Source organism: Fonsecaea pedrosoi (assembly GCF_000835455.1).
Source record: "Fonsecaea pedrosoi CBS 271.37 unplaced genomic scaffold supercont1.1, whole genome shotgun sequence".
In the NCBI taxonomy this organism is placed as follows: domain Eukaryota; kingdom Fungi; phylum Ascomycota; class Eurotiomycetes; order Chaetothyriales; family Herpotrichiellaceae; genus Fonsecaea; species Fonsecaea pedrosoi.
The window spans coordinates 3,688,467-3,705,921 of NW_013550615.1; the positions used below are offsets into that span (position 1 = coordinate 3,688,467).

General features: G+C 53.5%; 8 protein-coding genes and 1 non-coding gene across 9 annotated transcripts; 3 read left to right on the forward strand and 6 right to left on the reverse strand.

The window, feature by feature from the left end:
* Nucleotides 1-75: 75 nt before the first annotated feature.
* Nucleotides 76-2,717, reverse strand: Z517_01338 (uncharacterized protein; the record flags this gene model as incomplete). Its single annotated transcript, XM_013434299.1, has 4 exons — nt 76-2,078; nt 2,159-2,224; nt 2,282-2,347; nt 2,414-2,717. The coding sequence occupies 4 exons, from the start codon at nt 2,715-2,717 to the stop codon at nt 76-78; spliced, it is 2,439 nt and encodes an 812-aa protein (XP_013289753.1).
* A 1,326-nt stretch (nt 2,718-4,043) lies between these two features.
* Nucleotides 4,044-4,718, forward strand: Z517_01339 (uncharacterized protein; the record flags this gene model as incomplete). The annotated part of the gene is made up of 1 exon (XM_013434300.1): nt 4,044-4,718. The coding sequence occupies one exon, from the start codon at nt 4,044-4,046 to the stop codon at nt 4,716-4,718; it is 675 nt and encodes a 224-aa protein (XP_013289754.1).
* A 138-nt stretch (nt 4,719-4,856) lies between these two features.
* Nucleotides 4,857-5,595, reverse strand: Z517_01340 (uncharacterized protein; the record flags this gene model as incomplete). The annotated part of the gene is made up of 2 exons (XM_013434301.1): nt 4,857-5,454; nt 5,552-5,595. The coding sequence occupies 2 exons, from the start codon at nt 5,593-5,595 to the stop codon at nt 4,857-4,859; spliced, it is 642 nt and encodes a 213-aa protein (XP_013289755.1).
* A 944-nt stretch (nt 5,596-6,539) lies between these two features.
* Z517_01341 (uncharacterized protein) lies at nt 6,540-7,864 on the forward strand (the record flags this gene model as incomplete). The annotated part of the gene is made up of 2 exons (XM_013434302.1): nt 6,540-7,471; nt 7,564-7,864. 2 exons carry the CDS (start codon nt 6,540-6,542, stop codon nt 7,862-7,864), a joined length of 1,233 nt encoding a protein of 410 aa, XP_013289756.1.
* A 284-nt stretch (nt 7,865-8,148) lies between these two features.
* Nucleotides 8,149-8,628, reverse strand: Z517_01342 (uncharacterized protein; the record flags this gene model as incomplete). The annotated part of the gene is made up of 2 exons (XM_013434303.1): nt 8,149-8,308; nt 8,417-8,628. The coding sequence occupies 2 exons, from the start codon at nt 8,626-8,628 to the stop codon at nt 8,149-8,151; spliced, it is 372 nt and encodes a 123-aa protein (XP_013289757.1).
* Nucleotides 8,629-9,651: 1,023 nt separating this feature from the next.
* Z517_01343 lies at nt 9,652-9,744 on the reverse strand. Its single transcript has one exon. It is a non-coding gene; the product is annotated as a tRNA-Ser (tRNA).
* Nucleotides 9,745-10,236: 492 nt separating this feature from the next.
* Z517_01344 (uncharacterized protein) lies at nt 10,237-10,998 on the reverse strand (the record flags this gene model as incomplete). Its single annotated transcript, XM_013434304.1, has 1 exon — nt 10,237-10,998. The coding sequence occupies one exon, from the start codon at nt 10,996-10,998 to the stop codon at nt 10,237-10,239; it is 762 nt and encodes a 253-aa protein (XP_013289758.1).
* Nucleotides 10,999-11,582: 584 nt separating this feature from the next.
* Z517_01345 (uncharacterized protein) lies at nt 11,583-13,353 on the forward strand (the record flags this gene model as incomplete). Its single annotated transcript, XM_013434305.1, has 2 exons — nt 11,583-13,178; nt 13,276-13,353. The coding sequence occupies 2 exons, from the start codon at nt 11,583-11,585 to the stop codon at nt 13,351-13,353; spliced, it is 1,674 nt and encodes a 557-aa protein (XP_013289759.1).
* Nucleotides 13,354-13,856: 503 nt separating this feature from the next.
* Z517_01346 (uncharacterized protein) lies at nt 13,857-15,770 on the reverse strand (the record flags this gene model as incomplete). The annotated part of the gene is made up of 2 exons (XM_013434306.1): nt 13,857-14,914; nt 14,978-15,770. 2 exons carry the CDS (start codon nt 15,768-15,770, stop codon nt 13,857-13,859), a joined length of 1,851 nt encoding a protein of 616 aa, XP_013289760.1.
* Between the last annotated feature and the right edge of the window lie 1,685 nt (nt 15,771-17,455).

A 17,455-nucleotide genomic window follows, 5' to 3' on the forward strand; every position in this document is an offset into this window, starting at 1 on the left:
AATTGAAGCGGAGTAATGTCAGGGATATGTATGTAAGTGGGGATCAACGGCTGTCAACGCTGTCCTCACTCACACTCACAAGACGAACCAGGCGGTGACGGCCACGAGGAGCAAGGCAGTCACGGTGTGCACGGTCAGACGCGTCAGAGAGCACGAGGCCATCGAAGACGAGGTCGTGATGTTCCCACTGCTGCTGGCGGTGGCAAAGACGAAGCCGCTGGAGTGGCTGGAGTGATGGGTGCTCAGGAAGCTCGTCACGGTGGGGTGCACGGTCGTGCTGCTGTTGACGGTCATGGTGGTGGGGTTGGGCAGGATCATGCTGTCGTTGCCGGTGACGCTGGCCATGGCCATGGTCATGGTGGTGGTGTTGGGGAACGGCGTCATCGTGGTGCTGTGCATGGTAGTGGCAGACACAGAGGCAGAGGCAGAGGCGGACGCATTCACTGGGATCGCAGTGCTGCTACTGTTGCCGTGGCCGTTGATCAAGGATACAGTCAAGGTCGTGTCCCCAACAATGGACGCGGGGGTGATGGTCACGCCGACACCGACACCAGTAGCACTACCGCTAGCAGTCAAAGATGGAGACTCGGTGGCGCCAGGAATGGTGCTCGCCAAAACGGCAGGAGATGGAATTGTGGTGACAGCGCTTGCCAGAGACGAGTTGGCTGGAGCTGGATGAGCACCAGGGATTTGGGTCGTCGTGGTGGCTGTGATGGTCGAAGTTCTCAACACGGTACTGGTCAACCACACGGTAGAGTTTGCACTGTCCAAGCTGCTGGTCGTCGTCATGTTCAACTTTGTGGTGCAGTTGCACGGCATGGTCGAGACGGACACAGAGACTGACACCGAGACGCCAGGAGTGGTGGTCATGCTGGGTGGGGATGGGGCAGTGACTGGGTCAGGTGGAAGTGCAGACAAGGCTCTGACGAGGGTGGTCTTGGGCTTGACGAGGTCGATGACCATCAAGAAGCGGGTGATCAGACCAAAGACACCGGGGACACGCACGGAAGATGCTGCGCCAGTCATAGTCGGAGTGTAGATCGAGACTGAGACTGATGACGATGCTTGAGACTCTGAGACGGATGCAGACACCATGGGAAGCGACACTGATACGTTGCTGCTTGCGATGGGCGAGGCAGTGATGTTGAAGCTCTCACTTGTCATTATAACAGACAACAAGGGCACGCCGACAGATACGGTCGAAGGGAGGAATGTGATGGCTGATTCCTTGCTCGGAACAGTGTCGCTAGTGTTGAACCGATCAATTGTAGTCACAGTATCTTCATAGACAGAGGTTGTGGTTGTGTTGACATACACTGGAACGGTCACTGTGTAGGTCGTACCAGCGGCATAGGATGAAGACTTGGTTGCAGCAACGGTGGTGTAGACAGTGGTGGTAGTAGTGCTTGCGCCAACAGTCTCGCTTACGCTTGCGATCTCTGATGTAGCCTCACTGAGGAGGGAAGACACAGCACTGAGAATTGTGCCAATAGGTGTGGCAGTAGTTGTAGTAATGACAGTCTTTGTTCCGATCTCTGAAGAAGCATTGCTGAGCAACGACGATGCTTTGCTCAAGGCTGAGTCGACTGGCTCGACAGTCGAGGTGGTAGTCATGGTAGAGAACATCATCAAGGTAGCAGTCCCGAGTGTGGAATTGGCAGCGCCGACAGTGGCAGAACTCTTTGACAGTGTGACAGTGGTTGTGGTCGTACTTGTGCTAGTGCCAATGCTGCTGACAGGATGGTTTCCAGTGATGCTGTCAAAGGCAGATGATGCGACACTCAATGCAGACGACAAGTCTGGAGTGGCAAAGGGGAAGCTAGTCTCAAAAGTCCCATTGACAAAGAATGGCTTCGAAGTGTTCACAACAGTGACGGTGGTGACCAGAGCAACCGACGTGATGGTATCAAGGTATGCGGTGCTGATGACGGTAGTGAGGGAAGTCAAGTTGTGAACCGAAGTTCCAGTGACTGAGATGAAGCTGCCATTACCGCAGGTTGCATTGGGGAGACCAGAGGCACAAGGAGGACTGGCAGTGACAATGGGGAATGTCAGAGTAAGAGAGCCAGGCACCGATGCTATATACACATTAGTATGCGACAGGAAGTAAAGGAAGGAAATGAGGCAGCGCAGTGACGCGACTTTTTGAATCACTTACCACGCGTGAGATTGCTGCTTGCGCCACTGGAAGTAGCAGGTCCGGTAGCAGAGACAGTGGTATTGACTATTGCTTTTGTGAGTTTCCTAATCTTGACGCGACTCAAGCTGTCCTTATACTCACCATAAGAAGTGATCTTGGTGGTGCTTGTCAAGGTGATGGCAGAACCGGAGTGAACAGAGTTGATGGCTGCGCGACGTGTTAGCCAAGTGCTGTCAAGAGGAAGGGGAGTAGTGATGGTCAGTGGTAACGTACCTGAAGGGGACAGGGAGCTGCTCTCGTTGCCGACAGTGACTGTATCTGTGACTGTGTCTGTAGTCGCAGTGATTCCGGGGTAGGTGGTGCCAGAGACGTGAGTGAAATTGAAGGCGTCGATGGACTCAGTCATGGTAACAGTCACGGGCCCAGACATCAAGGAGATGGTCTCGGTGACGGTTTCGATGACTGAAACAGTTGTGGTCATATTCCCACAAGACTGAGCATCAACCAGGGTGAGGAAGACGGCAAAGGCGTAAGACGCGATGAAGACTATGGCGTCCCAGGTGGTAGTGGTTGCCATGATGGGCGAAAGAGGGGATGATTGAACGAACGTGGATGGAGATAGAGCGAGTGTTTGATGATGAATGGCTTGAAAGATGGGCGATTCGAGAGAGATGGTTTGAGGATGGAATTGAAACACCGCAGGCTGAGGCAGAAGGTGAGTTTTGTATATACAAATTCACGGCCTCGCCTTGGCACGAAAACGAATTAGCATTCGGATGACCTGCTTTTCCTGGCTGAGTGATGGGAATTCACGTCTTGAAGGGAAGATAGAGAGTCTTCCTGTCCTTCTCCTGTCAAGGGACAAGGAATTCAGCCATTCTGTGCTTCCTGTCCTGGTCAAACCGTGCCATTGAGACCCAGAAAATGCACATATGCCACCCCTATGTCCTCACAGCCTTGTCGTTCAACACGACAAGAGACATTCCCAGTACACCATCCTTCAACGCCAGGAGATGATCAAAGCCTCGTGAAGAGCTTGCCTTGACTGAGCACGGTGCGTCAATCCACCATGGGAGCAAAGGCCGACGACAAGGGGTCAGATATTGAGACTCAGTCATGGATGTTTCTGGCTGTCGTATACAACCTTGATATGACCAACCTGCAAGAGAATATGTCAGAATCCACACCATGTACTCACCATTGGTCCTGGGGACTTTCCTTCTGCCTGGGAGGTAACAAGATGACATTGGCACACCCAGCTCCTGCTCAAACAGGTGGGCAGGTCACTGCATGGAGACATCTTTACGACACGGGCAAGGCATCTTCTTTTGACTGGCCATCCATGCTCACAATGTCTGGCCCCTTTTCTATCGCATGTGCAACAGTCAAGTGTAGCTGGCCCTTGGTGCCATTTGTATCAGCTGTCATTGCCATCAGCCGTACGAGACAACTAGGCTAATGGCAAGTTCATTCCTTGACCACCAAATCCGACGAGGTGCTCATCAAGCTCTAGACGGAACCACCACAAGATCTTTGCCCGGGCTGAACTGAGAGAATGGGAATGAGGAACAAAGGTTGAGGACAAATGAATGGCGCACGTCAATCAATAAACAAGGCGGTGCCAAGAAACCATGATTCTCCGCCTGCGCCACTTTTCCATCTTGGGCGCCGGCAACAAGGGCGACGCCATCGCGCTCGTCCCACGTCCTGGAACATTCGATGACAACCTGAAAGAGACAGTGGTGTGAGGATCCTCCCGTCTCTTGCACAAGAACACTCCTGTGGATGCGGTGTTTCGATCCATGGTAGGAAACACAAAGGATGAATGATTGATTGAGCCAACAGTGGCACATCTCAAAGCACTGCAATTCTTAGTCAGAACGACGGCGGATTTAGATGCAAAATGTCCTCTCACGATCACTATCACGATCATGACCACGGCCACGACCATAGCCATGGCGCCGGTCACGAACACGACCATTCTCACGACCTCGAGCCAGCCCTTCAATCGAACCTCTACAAACAGATCAACTTTGAAGGCATCATTACCCTCAACGAGGCTGAACCGCGTTCAGGGGCGGCGATAGTCCAAAAGACGTGGGATGAACGCCTCAATGAGCAGCCCATTCTCGAAAGCGATGCAGACGAACAGCTGCTGATGCATGTGCCGTTTGCTGGGTCGTGCAAGCTCTATTCCATCATCATCCGGACGTCAGACACAGACTCGGCCCCACAGACACTCAAGCTCTTCCGGAACCGAGACGACATGGACTTCACCCTCGCATCCGACCTGAAACCTACGCAGAAATTGACTCTCCCCAAGAGCAACGACGTGGCCGAGATTCCCTTGAACCGGGCTCTATGGAATGGCACAACCTCGATCAACCTCTTCTTCGAGGATAACCATTCAGGCGGGGATGAGGATGTCACTCGCATCAGCTATCTCGGGTTCAAGGGAGATTTTATGGCGCTCAACCGCGAGCCAGTCCACGTGCTGTACGAGGCGGCGGCAAACCCGCAAGATCATAAGTTGATCCAGGGTCTGGTCAACACCAACCAGTCTATGCCGGGCCAGTGAGAGCATTCGGGGGAGAAACTTCGGAGGGAGGGAGTTTAGACAGAATTATTGTATGATGTCAGACGCTATAACGCATGAACAAAAGCTGTACTATATCGTGACCACAATCATCAAAAAGTTGTCATTGGGAAAACGATATCAGGCCTCCAAGGCCACTCTCCTTTGCCGCGCCCTTTCCTTTCGTTTTTGTCTCCTCTCCTGTTCCCGCTCCAGCTCCGTCTTGGGTACTTCCGGGAGAGAGTCCTCGCCTAGGATGGTCTTGTTGGGCGCATCGGGGAGGCCGACGACCTCGCGCTCCATGGCCTCCAGTTCGTCCTCGACCTCGTCCTCGTCCTCGTTGGACATCTGGCCGGCTAGCGCCTCGCTGATCTCCTGCTGGTAGCGGCGGGCCTCCTCGGTCTCGCCCATCATCTTCTCCACGCCCTCCAGGCCGCCCATCTCCTTGTGGATCATGTTCAGCACCTGCGTGCCCTGCTGCAGCCCGAACAGCACGTCCTTTTGCACCAGCGCGAACTCGACGCTGCTGGTCAGCTTCTCCAGCTGCTCCAGCTGCGCGTCTGTCTTGGACAGGAGCGACTCTTGGTATTTCTTCCGCCGCAGCGCCAGCAGCGCCTTGGCCTTGTCGCCCTTGGCCAGGCACTCCTTTGCGATCTCGGTCTCGCGCGTCGTGATGACGGTGATGCGTTTCTGGTACTGCCGCAGTTTGTCCCGCTGGTTCTTCATGTCCAGAATTGCCCTGTACAGCCGGAGAAGGTATAACAGGTTAGAATATTGAGATATATAGAAAGATGCGCACAGACGGAGGGGAGGGAGAGGGCTCAAAATCACTGTACCTGTCATGCGCCGAGATTTTGTGCGCGCTTTGAGAGTTTCCCATGGTTCCCGCATGGCCGCCCGCGCTGCGGCGGTTTGTCTGACTGACAAGATTCGAGGTGCTTGTGAGATATCGGAGGGGGACTTGGTATATCTGTGTCGAGGTCAATCTGGAGACAGGAATCGTGCTCGCAACTTGTCGCGGGAGCGGAACTACACTACGTAATTCCCAGGCGATTACCTTTTAGGGTTAGCCCCGATATTGCCTACTTCAGATGTACCTCCAAACTCATTCTTCTATTGACCTACATATTACTTCTATCTATCAACATAGCCCAAACCCTCATTGGGAAAATAAATGACACAGAATCTCTCTGCGGTATTGGAGTGCCGAGGACTTTGGAGAGAATCTTCCACAAAGCACACCACAAACACCGTTCGGAATACCCAAGATCGTTTGGATTCACAGGCATCAGGTCAAATCAATGTCTTCCATGCCCCGATGTGGAGCTCCTCGCAAAGTATCTAGGTCTCGATTTGACCCAGAATCTTAATGGTGCAACAGGAATGAGCCCAGACGGACCATTCGCCAGAGTAACCAGCCTACGTAAAGCAGAGTACCCATTCGAACGGAGTGAGATCTACAGAAAGCATTGTTAAAGCGATATCAATCACGTAAGGTAATTGAGTATGTCCTTCGTATACAGATGGTTCGTTCCTCGCCCTTTTTGTGGCAACCCGATTCCAATTGGGCCTGGCAAAGTCTCCCACGAACATCCCTCGCCACATGGATGGCTGTACACATGACACTTTGTCTTTCAGTGCCTTGACATCAAGTCACATCCTGTATCTTCTCCTGGGCTGATCAACGAGGCATAGGACTTCAGCGCTAGCATGATGGGACCTGCTCTATGATGTTTGCAAATTTACATTATCTACGCTAAGATCTCGAGGATCGGACTCCATCTCCGACAACGATTCGTCTGCACATCTGATGAAAACGTCAATATGACACCAGCACCAATAAGGTCTACGTCAACATCGGAACTACAACCACGTCCACAACCACAAGGGAGCATGGGTCACCATACCGTATCCACCGCCACGATAGTTCGCGACGACCCCGAGAAGAACCCCAATTCACTGCACGACTTCCACACGGCCAAACGAGGGCCCAAGAACGTCCCGGCAGTCGTGATCATGTCGCGGACGCCCGAACCGAGTACAGAGGGTGGTGGTGACCGTAGTGACGCGGCTAAGAAAGGGAGCTCGCCGCCCAAGGATCCCGGCCACGCCTACGCGCACACCCAACACATCCGGTTCGAATACTTTGACCAGCGCATCTCCAATGCCCCCTTTGGGTACGAGCACTTCGTCTCGCTGCCGCCGACGTATGATTCGGACCTTACCAGGAACAAGACGTGGCCGCTGATTCTCTTCCTGCACGGCGCGGGGGAGTCGCAGCGCAGGCCGCACGAGTCGTTTGCCTCGATCCGCCACGGCGTGCCAAAGATCATCCTCTGCTATGACAAGCTAAAGTCCGATCCGACAGACCATGAAGACCCTGCAATCGACATCCCCCTGGCGCCACGGCTGCGGAAAAGCAAGCAGACACAACAGCATCAGGGTGATGGGTCCACGGAACCCGTCCCCCGAGAGACGTGTGAGCTGTTAGCCGAAAACTTTGTCACGGTGACGCCGTCGCTGAACATGCAGAACGGATACGGCTGGAACGCGGCCATCCTGTCGGCCCTGCTCGCCGAGATTGTGGATCGCTACCGCATCGACCTGGACAGGATCCACGTCACGGGTTTCAGCATGGGCGGCTACGGCACCTGGGATCTGGCCATGCATTCGCCGCGGCGGTTCGCGACACTGGCCCCGATCTGCGGCGGCGGCGATCCCTTGCGGGTCACCCACGTCAAGCATGTGCCGCACTCGTGAGTAGTCCTGCGTTCCTACCGTCGTCGTCGTCATCGTCGACCGGCGAGAGTCAAATCTGGGGGACTTTGCTGATTTCCGAGGGTGGCAGGATCTTCCACGGCGATCGCGACGACGTCATCCCCGTACAGGCGTCGATCCAGATGGCCAATGCGCTGAAGAGGGCCGATGCCACGCAAGTCACCTTCACGCGGTACCCGGATCTCATGCACGATTCCTGGACCCGCACGTACAACAATCCAGATCTGTACCGGTGGATGTTGGGTCAGAGGAGAAAAGTCAGAGGCGACGAGGAAAGTGTTTCGGCCGAAAATAAAGTCGTCCTAGACATAGACCTGGACTTAGACTTGGATCTAGAACGAGGCCACAAACAAGATCAAGATCAAGAATAATATTCGAGGTAGTTAGTTCGTGACAGTCTGATAGGAACTCATTTTTTTGTATTTCAAGAACTTATTCTTTTCTCCTCTAAACACTACCTTGACTAATCAATCTCTCTCAACACAAAGTCGACCTCGACGTCAACCTCATGATCAGTTCTCTGCCTTTGCTACCCTCCCCTTCCCTTCCCCCGGCATCTCAATCTTACCCGTCATCCTCCTCAACGACCAAAAATCGACTTCCGAGCGAAAAGGATCCTTCCCCTTTGTGTGCGGAATACAAGTTGGCACTTTCGTCAGTAATAATGCCTTGGTGATCTGTAGATGTTGTTGACGACGACTCGATTGTTGGCGAGGGCACGGGCAAAGGAAGCGGGGTTGTTGCGGGTGAAGTTGTTGTTGGTGGTGTTGTTGATGGTGCCTCGTCGGTATCTGCTGTAGTCGTCGTCGTCGGACCTGGAGATATTGCCCAAGTAAAGGTTATCAAATCAGCTCTGACGTGCCACGACTTTGTCTCCTCTTTCTTCCCTCCACTGCCCTCCAGAGTGTTAGATGGTTTCTTACCAATATTCGGAGTCGTCATCATAGTCCCAGGGTGCGGGTCGTGGGTATCGACGACGGCTGCGGCGTTGGTATGGGGGAACGTGGAATGTCGCGCCGACGCCATGCCCCAGGTAGATGGCCTCACCGTCACGTCTGCGTCCACCACGCCCGCGTGTCCGAGTGAAGAGAATTGGCTCGTGCCAGCCGTCAGGGTGGTAGCGCCAGATCTCCATCGGGAAGGGGTTTTGCGTTAGGGGATTGTGAGGACTGGGCCTTATTTGCTCGCTTGTCGTTGTTGCGGACCGTGAGGTATGTTTGCCCGTTCCTGACACGAGAAGGGAAGATGGCACTCTCAGAGGTATCCGTCTCCCTTGGGATTGCTGCGTTGATACCTTTTCGTTTTATAAGTACCTTAGGGGGGTTGCAAGGGGGAGAAGTCAATGAGGCAGGAATAGCAGAAAGGCATCCGCGGTATCAAACGTCGAGAACAATCAACGAGGCCCTTTTCGTTGGGCAACCCAGAAAAACCATGTTAGAAGGGGGCGGCTGGAGGTTGTGATAGACGAATTGGTTGCACAGATGTAAGGAAAGGTGCCTCTCGTCAACGCATTTCCACCCAGAAGAAGAGAATTACCTTGTCGTACGGGGGTTTGCATTACCGTTTCTGGTGCGTGTTTGTTCTTCGTTCGTGTAACATTTGGAACTCAGCCTAGGTCACCGTGGGCAAAAGCCTGGCTCAAGGGTGAGCAGGTCCCTCTACTCGTGATTGCAATACCAAGGACCCGGCTGATCAAGTGTGGAAATGGACAACGATCTGGCTGTGCTGGAGTTTGTGTGACTTTAGGGGGGGGAGAGATCGCAAGTCGTGTCATTTGTCCACCTAGGCAGAACTGTTGATACTTGTCTTTTTTTCCGTGCTCCTGGTCATCCACACTCACCTTCTGCGATAGTCAACCAGTGTCCCGCCTAAGAAGCACAAGGCTTGCGGTGGATGTGAGGATGTGGTGTACGAGTTGGCGATGGTGGCGCTCGCGAATACAGGGCATTGGATGACGACGTCACTTTTTGTTCCACCCTCGGCAATTCTTGGCAATGTTTCCATCACCATCCGTGCCAAGCCTTCAGCGCACCATGCATTTGGTACTCATACAACAGCCTCAATCGCAGAAAATGTCTTGGGAGTAACCCAACAGCAAAAAGACCATAGCATGTAAGAAAAATCCTGGCAAAAAGCAAAACAAAAATAAATAGAATGTCGACACCAATCGGATTTGAACCGATGCCTCCGAAGAGATGTGATAACTGGAACAAGTTCTAGTCACACGCCTTAACCGCTCGGCCATAGTGTCTACAGCTAATTGGCATGAAAATATGTTATTGTAATATATATTTCAGGTTATCGGGGACTAAATGTGGAACCCGCTAATAGGGACTTTGGGGGCATTTTGGAGAAAACTCTAGGCTGCCGCATGGTTCACCGCCACTCTCTCTTCCTCCTGACCGTTTCATCTGCACATAATTTTCTCAAAGAGTACCTCGTACCGATTACGGGTATGGGCAATGCCAGTTACGCTATCTCTTATCTCTGGCGGGTTTTAGAGTTTCGTGCATGGACCAGACATCCCGAAAACTTTCGGTATTGGCCAAGGAAGCAACGTACATGTGCAGGTCTGGCTCTAACATCTAGTTTGGTATACAAGTATATTCCACGCGCAGACTGATCGAAAGCATCGTCCCGAGCGTGTCAAACTCGAGACCTATAGTCAGATCCTGTCACCGTATTGTTCATCCTCCCAAAGTCATTTCCTCACTTCCTTGCAGCGATACAAGTCCGACACCTCCTACCATGGGTATTGTTTCTCGGGAGAGGTGGTGAATGTTGCATGTTGACCGTTTTTGTCAGTGTCGACGATTAAACGGCAAGCCTCGACTGCACCGTCTGCAGCTTTGGTGCCACGCTCGTCATAGCCGTTCAAGTTGGTGGCTCGATGGCCGGGGCAAATCATGTTGACCTTGAATCCCTCCTTGCCTAGTTGAACGGCATACAGAGCCCCGACCATGTTCTCTGCACACTTCGAAATAATATATCCCTTGACACCAGGTGTATTGCCCAATCCGTAATAGGGGAACGAAGGGTCCAAAGTGAGGGTGATGGAACCGAGGCCAGACGACATGAAGAGGAGCCGCGGGACTTGAGCCTTTCGCATCAGGGGAATGAAGGCTTCCGTCACACAAGCGGCGCCGACGGTGTTGGTTTGAAGCGTCTGGATCATGCTTTGGCGAAAACTCACGCCCTTGACGCCGCTGATGCCCGCGTTGTTGAGCAGGACGTCAAGTCGACCGAACTTCTCCTCGACGTACTTGGCGGCTTTGGCAATGCTGTCATCGTTGTCGACATCGAGCTCCAAAGGCTCGACTGAGGTACCTTGGGCCAGATCTGCCAAGCTGCTCGCTGCTTCCTTGCCCTTTTCCAGGCTTCGCGAGCCGAGCAGGATGTGGTAGTTGGTTTGTTCAGCTGCCAGCTTCTTGACGCACTCATAGCCGATTCCCTGATTGGCGCCTGTTATAAGGACGACGGTGTGATCAGCTGTGATGGAAGACATGTTGGGGACTAGAGAATTCAAGATACTTCTACCGGTTTATACACTGAGATGTTCAACCTGCCCCGAGGAACGTGGCTGCTTTTTATATACTGGATATCAAGCCTCTGCCAGAGTTCTCTCGGACTTAGCTACGTCGGAAACTGTGGGAAAGCTCCCTCTACATCAACACTGCATTTGTAAGTCGGGACAATATCTATCCTTCACCAAGCCTTGTGACAGAAAGGTGGTCCAAGGTTTTACGGAACAGGGGAAAGATACTTGGGGGTCTCGATATGCAGCTAACGTCTAGTTCGCGAGCAGACCAATCATGTCTTGCGGCCTTGAGATGCGGACTTAGTGAATATGGGTATCTATGGCCGACATCAAACCTTCAAGCTTTTGTGGTTTGGGCCTTGTGGCAACATGGGCCTGAACTCTATCCCTCGCTCTGTTCCGCCGGTTCGACGGTCGACAGCTGCTGAACAAATCTGTTGTCGTGTCAAATCTACCATCGTTGCTGTTCGCATCCCACCCGATTGCGACTGACCAGAGGCGCCTATTCGTTATCGACCCCAATCGACCTGTTATGCACCCGAAAACCAAACATGGTTGAGGTCCTGGATCCTTCTCAGAGCGAAACAAAGGCCAGCACTCGAAGACGGCGCGGCAGGGCTTGTATTACTTGCAAAATCAGGCGTGTCCGTTGCGATTACGGCCGGCCATCCTGTAACCGCTGTCTAAGCACAGGCCGCAAATGCGATGGTTACCCATCACCCCAGGGAGGAAGACAAGATCCGCCTCCCATCGGTGTCCTGCTGGTGCTCGGCGCTCCTATGCCCGCACTATGCGAACATGAAGCCTGGACGTCATTGAGATTCTTCGTTCAAGTTTGTGCCCCGGCGATGCTGAACTACGGAAGCCACCGTTTCTGGAACGAGCTTGTGCTGCAAGCCTGCGGTATCGACCAGAGCATCAAGCATCTCACCATCGCAGCGTCCAGACTGGGGTCGCATCGACTGCGTCAGCCGTGTAAGCCACCGTTCGAACAGGATGTCGTCTTCCTCGAGCACTACGGCAGAGCGCTAAAGCTACTCAGCCAAACCCAAAACCCAGATCCGGGATTCCTGCTCATGGCCTGCCTCCTCCTAGTCCTGTGCGACGAATACAGGGAGAATTCATTCGCGGCCATCCAGCATCTCATCGCCGGCCGCAAAATCCTTAATACTTACCGGTCGGCCGCGGCATCGTCATCAACCCAGCGCACCGGTGACAACACGGCCATCACGGAACTCGAGCAGATCTTCTCCATGCTGGAGTTACATACCAGCGAGCTCCACCAGATCGCCCGACCGCAGGCGATGACCTGGTGGTCTCCGCACTGCAAAACAGAAGCCGCTGCTGTTGCAGAGAACATTGTGCTCTACCCACAAGTCGACCCGACACAGCTCTGGGGCCGCATTGACGCCGCCACACGGGCATTGCAGGATCTGGCCTTTGAATGCACGGCGCTGCGACTCGACGGGCCTCCACCACAGACGAGGTTCCAGGTCGTGCCGGACATGACGGACAAACTCAACGCGTGGCTCGCGCAGCTGACGGCCCTTGAATTCGACCCGACCGCCACCCACCACCACCACCTCAGCACCGAGATGCTCGCGGACCTGCACCTCCTGCGGACGTACCACCTGTGCCTGCACGTGCTGTCGCGGTGCGGCCCCTTCAGGCAGGAAGTGGCGTTTGATGCGTACGCCGGCACGATCGAGCACGTCGTGGTGAGCTGCGGCCTGCTCATCCGGCGGCCGCGACGGGCGCGACTCGTGCCCATCCTATTCTTCGTGGCCACGCGGTACCGCAACGCCAGCTTCCGCCGCCGCGCCATCTGCATGCTCCGCCAGTGCGGCCTGGACGGCCAGATGCTGGCCCGGATCGCCGTGCGCGTCGTCCGCATCGAGGAGGACGGCCTCGCCTCTCTGATAGTGGGCTCCGACGTGCCCGAGCAACACCGCATCAGGCTCCGCGACATCGTCTTTGACCGCGCTGGCTCCGGCGCCTATCTTCTCCGCTTCACCCGCCATCCTTACTATGCCACCTGCGACGTTGATAACAAGGACAGTCCCGCCGACACCGTCCCGTTGGAACATACCGCCCTTGCCAGCCAGGCGTGCGTCTGGACCGCCCCGCCCCCAACATCTGCACATGCGGTGAGTTGGTATCCTCTTTTAGCCACCCGCACCTTGTCCTCTTCCTCCCTCCCTCCCTCCCTACCTACCTACCTGACTAACTGACGCTACTTTCCAGACCACACTCCTCGAAGCCGCTCTCCGATTCGACTTTATGGCGTTTTGGAACCAAGAGGACCCGGAATCCGCCGCCTAGTTGCCTAGTTTGCTACAGTGCCATCATAGCATAGCAGAGCAGAGCATAGCCGTTGCCGGCCACTGCCAGCCTGGCTAGCCTACAGTAGTTAGCTTTGATGGGGATGGGTTTTCTTCCCTTCCTCTCTTTCCAATAAGAAATTGATATATTGATATATTGAAAGAGATAAAGAGATGTCGAGATATATCCACATTAGCGTTTTACATACATTACCCCCTTTCCATCCCCTCTCCTCCTCTTTCTGCCCGTGGGCACGCCCAGTAAAGAAAGACCAAAAAAAAAAAATACCTAGGTAGGTTCACACATGCATATCTACATGTGTCAAGTGTTCGGATTCGGATTTTCCTTTTCCTAGTCATTTCCACGAGAGAGGAGAACAAGAAGAAAAAAAACCAAGTGGAGTTTCTACAATCTACCTCCCACCATTGTCTCTCTCCCTCCACGTCTTTTACTCTTACTCTCTTTGAACACAGAGAGGCAGAGACGGAGAAATCCAAAGAAACCTACGCACCCCCACTCATCTCAAGCTTCTTCCCCTTGACGCTCTTCCATTCAAAGCCCAGCGAGAATAAAAAGGCGATGCTCGCACAGGCAATGGACAGAATGTACGAGTGCGTGACAGCGACGTTGTACGCGTACAGCACGCCAGCAACCTGGGACGCCGGCGTGACCTGCCGGATATGGGTGGCGCCGGCCATGATGATGGCTTGCGGGTCGACGCCATGGGTGTACTTGGGTATTTCCTGGATGAGGGTGTTGGAGAAAATGTTCTGGGCGATGGAGATGGAGATGGCGCCGCCGAGCGAGTTGAAGAAGATGGCCACGGCATTGCCCACAGGCATGTCCTTTTTGTTCAGCACCACCTGCACCGCGATAAAAGGAATCTGGACGCACGCGCCCGCGCCCGTCCCAGCCAGGATCTGGTACCCAATCCACGTCCCCGTCGATGAGTCTACTTTCAGATTGTATAGCATGCCACTCCCAATGGCGAAGATGGCCGAGCCGAACCACGTAAATGGCACGTACGGCCCCAACGTCGTGATGCTGGCCCCAACCACGATCGATGAGATGGTGATGCTGACCAGGTATGGAATCGTGCGAATCCCGGATTGCTCAGCCGTCGTGCCCTTGACGGCCTGGAAGTAGAAGGGGAGGAAGTAGACGTGCGTATACAGGCCCATGGCGAGGAAGGCAGAGAAGAACGCACACACGAACACGGTGCGTTGCCTAAGCATGATCCGTGGTGGGAGCGTTGCCAAATCGCCCTTCCACAATTGGATGCCCGTGAAGACCAGAATCAACAGCCCAAACCCCAGGATGCAGCCCCAGACTTTCGAGTTGGACCACGCGTAGGTGGTGCCGCCCCATTGCAGGGCCAGCAGGAGGCAGACGATGGCACAGATCAGGAAGAACGCGCCTAGGAGGTCGAGCTGGCCGATCTTCTCCTTCATGGTGAGGTTGCTGTGCTTGCGCTCGGGGTTCTTGAAGAAGAAAAACACGGCCGTGATAGCGATCGCCCCGATGGGGAGGTTGATGTAAAAGCACCAGCGCCACGACACGCCTGTTGGAGACCGGGGTCAGTGGACCAATCTCCCTTCGGTAGTGATTCAATCGGGGCACTTACGGTCGGTAAACGCTCCTCCTAGAATAGGCCCAACGACGGATGCAATCCCAAACATGGAGCTCAACAGCCCAATGTAGATGGGCCTCTTCCGCAAGGGCACCGAATACGCTACAATGGTCATGCCGCCAGAGAAAATCGCTGCAGCACCGACCCCGGCAATAGCACGGCCCACAATCAGCATGGTAGAGTTCGTTGCTGCGCCGCACAGCACCGAGCCAACTTCGAAGATGAAGAGCGCCACCATGTATGTCCATTTCACATTGAAGTAGGTGTATATCTTCCCGAAAGACGGTTGCAGCGAGGTCGTTGTGAGCAGATACGAGGAGCCATACCAGCCAACATCGTCTAGGGAGTTGAAGACTGTGGTTATCCTGGGAATGGCGGTTGCGATGATGGTGTTGTCCAGGGCAATGACAAAGGTTGATAGAGTGAGGCCGAACGTCAAGAGGTGCAATGGCAAACCCCTAGCGTATTTGGATTCATCATCTTCGCCGGGTTCGCCTGCATCGGAAGTTGCTGTTGAGTCTCTGCGGGATAAATCTTCGTTTACTTGTAGCACGGCCTTCTCATCAGAGGATGCTGAAATGGGGACATCTTGTTCTGGCGTGGTGGCCGATGGTTTCTCGAGTGAACTAGGCTCCCCAACACTCGAGTCAGCTGGGACGGGTCTCTTCTCGGGGTCAACAGTTTCTGCTGAGACTGGCTGTCCCGATGGAGGGCTCAGCTGGCTCTCTTGAACTCCCGAATCTGACGGTTTGTCCGCCACTCCGGCTTTCGACCAAGGAAATCTCATTTCGCAGTGGGACGAGAGGTTGAAGGGTGTGATTGACAAAGAAGTATTCGCTCAGTAACACGGCACAGCCCACTCCAAAATACACTTCGGCTGAACAATGGCAAACGAATACAAAAGAAAAGACCAAGGATTTGAGATCAGATGAAATGAAGCAAAAACGTATGACAAACCTGGGAAATCATCACGACGATTCACGAGCTTCCCTCGGAAGGACGACAGTCCGGTTCAAAGAAGGTACCGCCAGAGAGTGACTTCGGCAATAAGATGAATCGAAGTGTGGGCAAGTCAAGCTTCGACGCTTTTCGATGGGCCGTCAAAGCCAACCAACCCAGTGGTAGGGTGTGATCTTGACAGGCGAAGGAAACGACCGCCGAGTCAAGCCAACGAGGAAAGCTCGCTTGCGATGCGACGAAGAGTGATTGTCCCTACGGACCAGTACCCGTTCCCAAGATTCGTAAACCATGCCAGTCCCGGGATAGAGTTGTGGGATGAGGGAGGAGGAGGTGGAAGAGGCGGTGGCGAAGGACACTGGGACAGAGCGTCTAAGCGAAGCCGAGGTCAAGGCGCAAGGTAATTACGCTCCATGCTATAGTCAGATCGGGTAAAGCACACGATGGCGCCGACTCGTATTTCGTACAAACAGTACCGAGCATGGCGCCATCAGGACGACGGTGGTGAGAGCGATCTCGGTCTCGGAGGAGGGGATGTTGGGAAGAGTTAAATTGGACCTCGACTTGTTTGGAGATGAAGGGTGGTCGATCTGTACCATTGGGTGAGAGAGGGGAATCGTCGAGTGAGGCGCAACAAGATGTACAAGTGAGGAAGACACCATGGGGAATTGGTGCGAGAAAAGGGGAAGGTGAACCGAGTATGTCGCTACTTTTACTTCCTTCCACCTTCATTCCTTCACTTCACTTCACTCACTTCACTTAACTCAATACCCACTTCTGTCTTCTTCACGATCCTCAGAATTTTATTCATGTTATATTTTATAGTCCCACAATTTCCACCAACTTTCCGAATCGGTTTCATGCCCTTCGAATGTGGTGGTAACACTGGCCGAGTCCCATCCGGACCTCCTAATGATTATTCTCTTCATCTCCAAGGTAAAGCGCTTTACTACAGGAGATGTATGAAGTATGAAGGAGAGAAAGATGTGACTTGGACCGAGAGACTACTTGACCATACTTCTCTACTACTACCACTACCACTTGATATTTATGACAAGGCCTATCTCAATGACAATGCCAGTATCACTGACAGTACCAATATCAATTAGAATACTACTTCTTCTCACACCAATATCATTGGTAACATAGAATCTCTTCTGTGGTCGTGGCCTTGTGTTACAACCTGTTAGCGTTTCTCCCTGTTCGAGCCCTGATCAAGTTTGCATGGGACCTTCTTTTTTTTCCTTTTTTGCTGCGTGTGAAGCTGTTTCACGGAGATTTTCGTTGTGCGCCTGGCTGGAAAGGAAAGGTAAACCAATCACTTGTTCTATTGCTTCCTCTCTCATAGTCCTCTCTGTCGCGTATGTTGCTGATGGTGTAATATCTTCTCTGTCTATTTGTTTCGTCCTCGATTTCCTGGTGGTTCATTACTTCTCGAGACTGCAGCCACCCGAGCCTGCGGATGAAGTCGATGTCTATTTGCCCCCATGCAGGACACGTCCATGCACGCCCGGT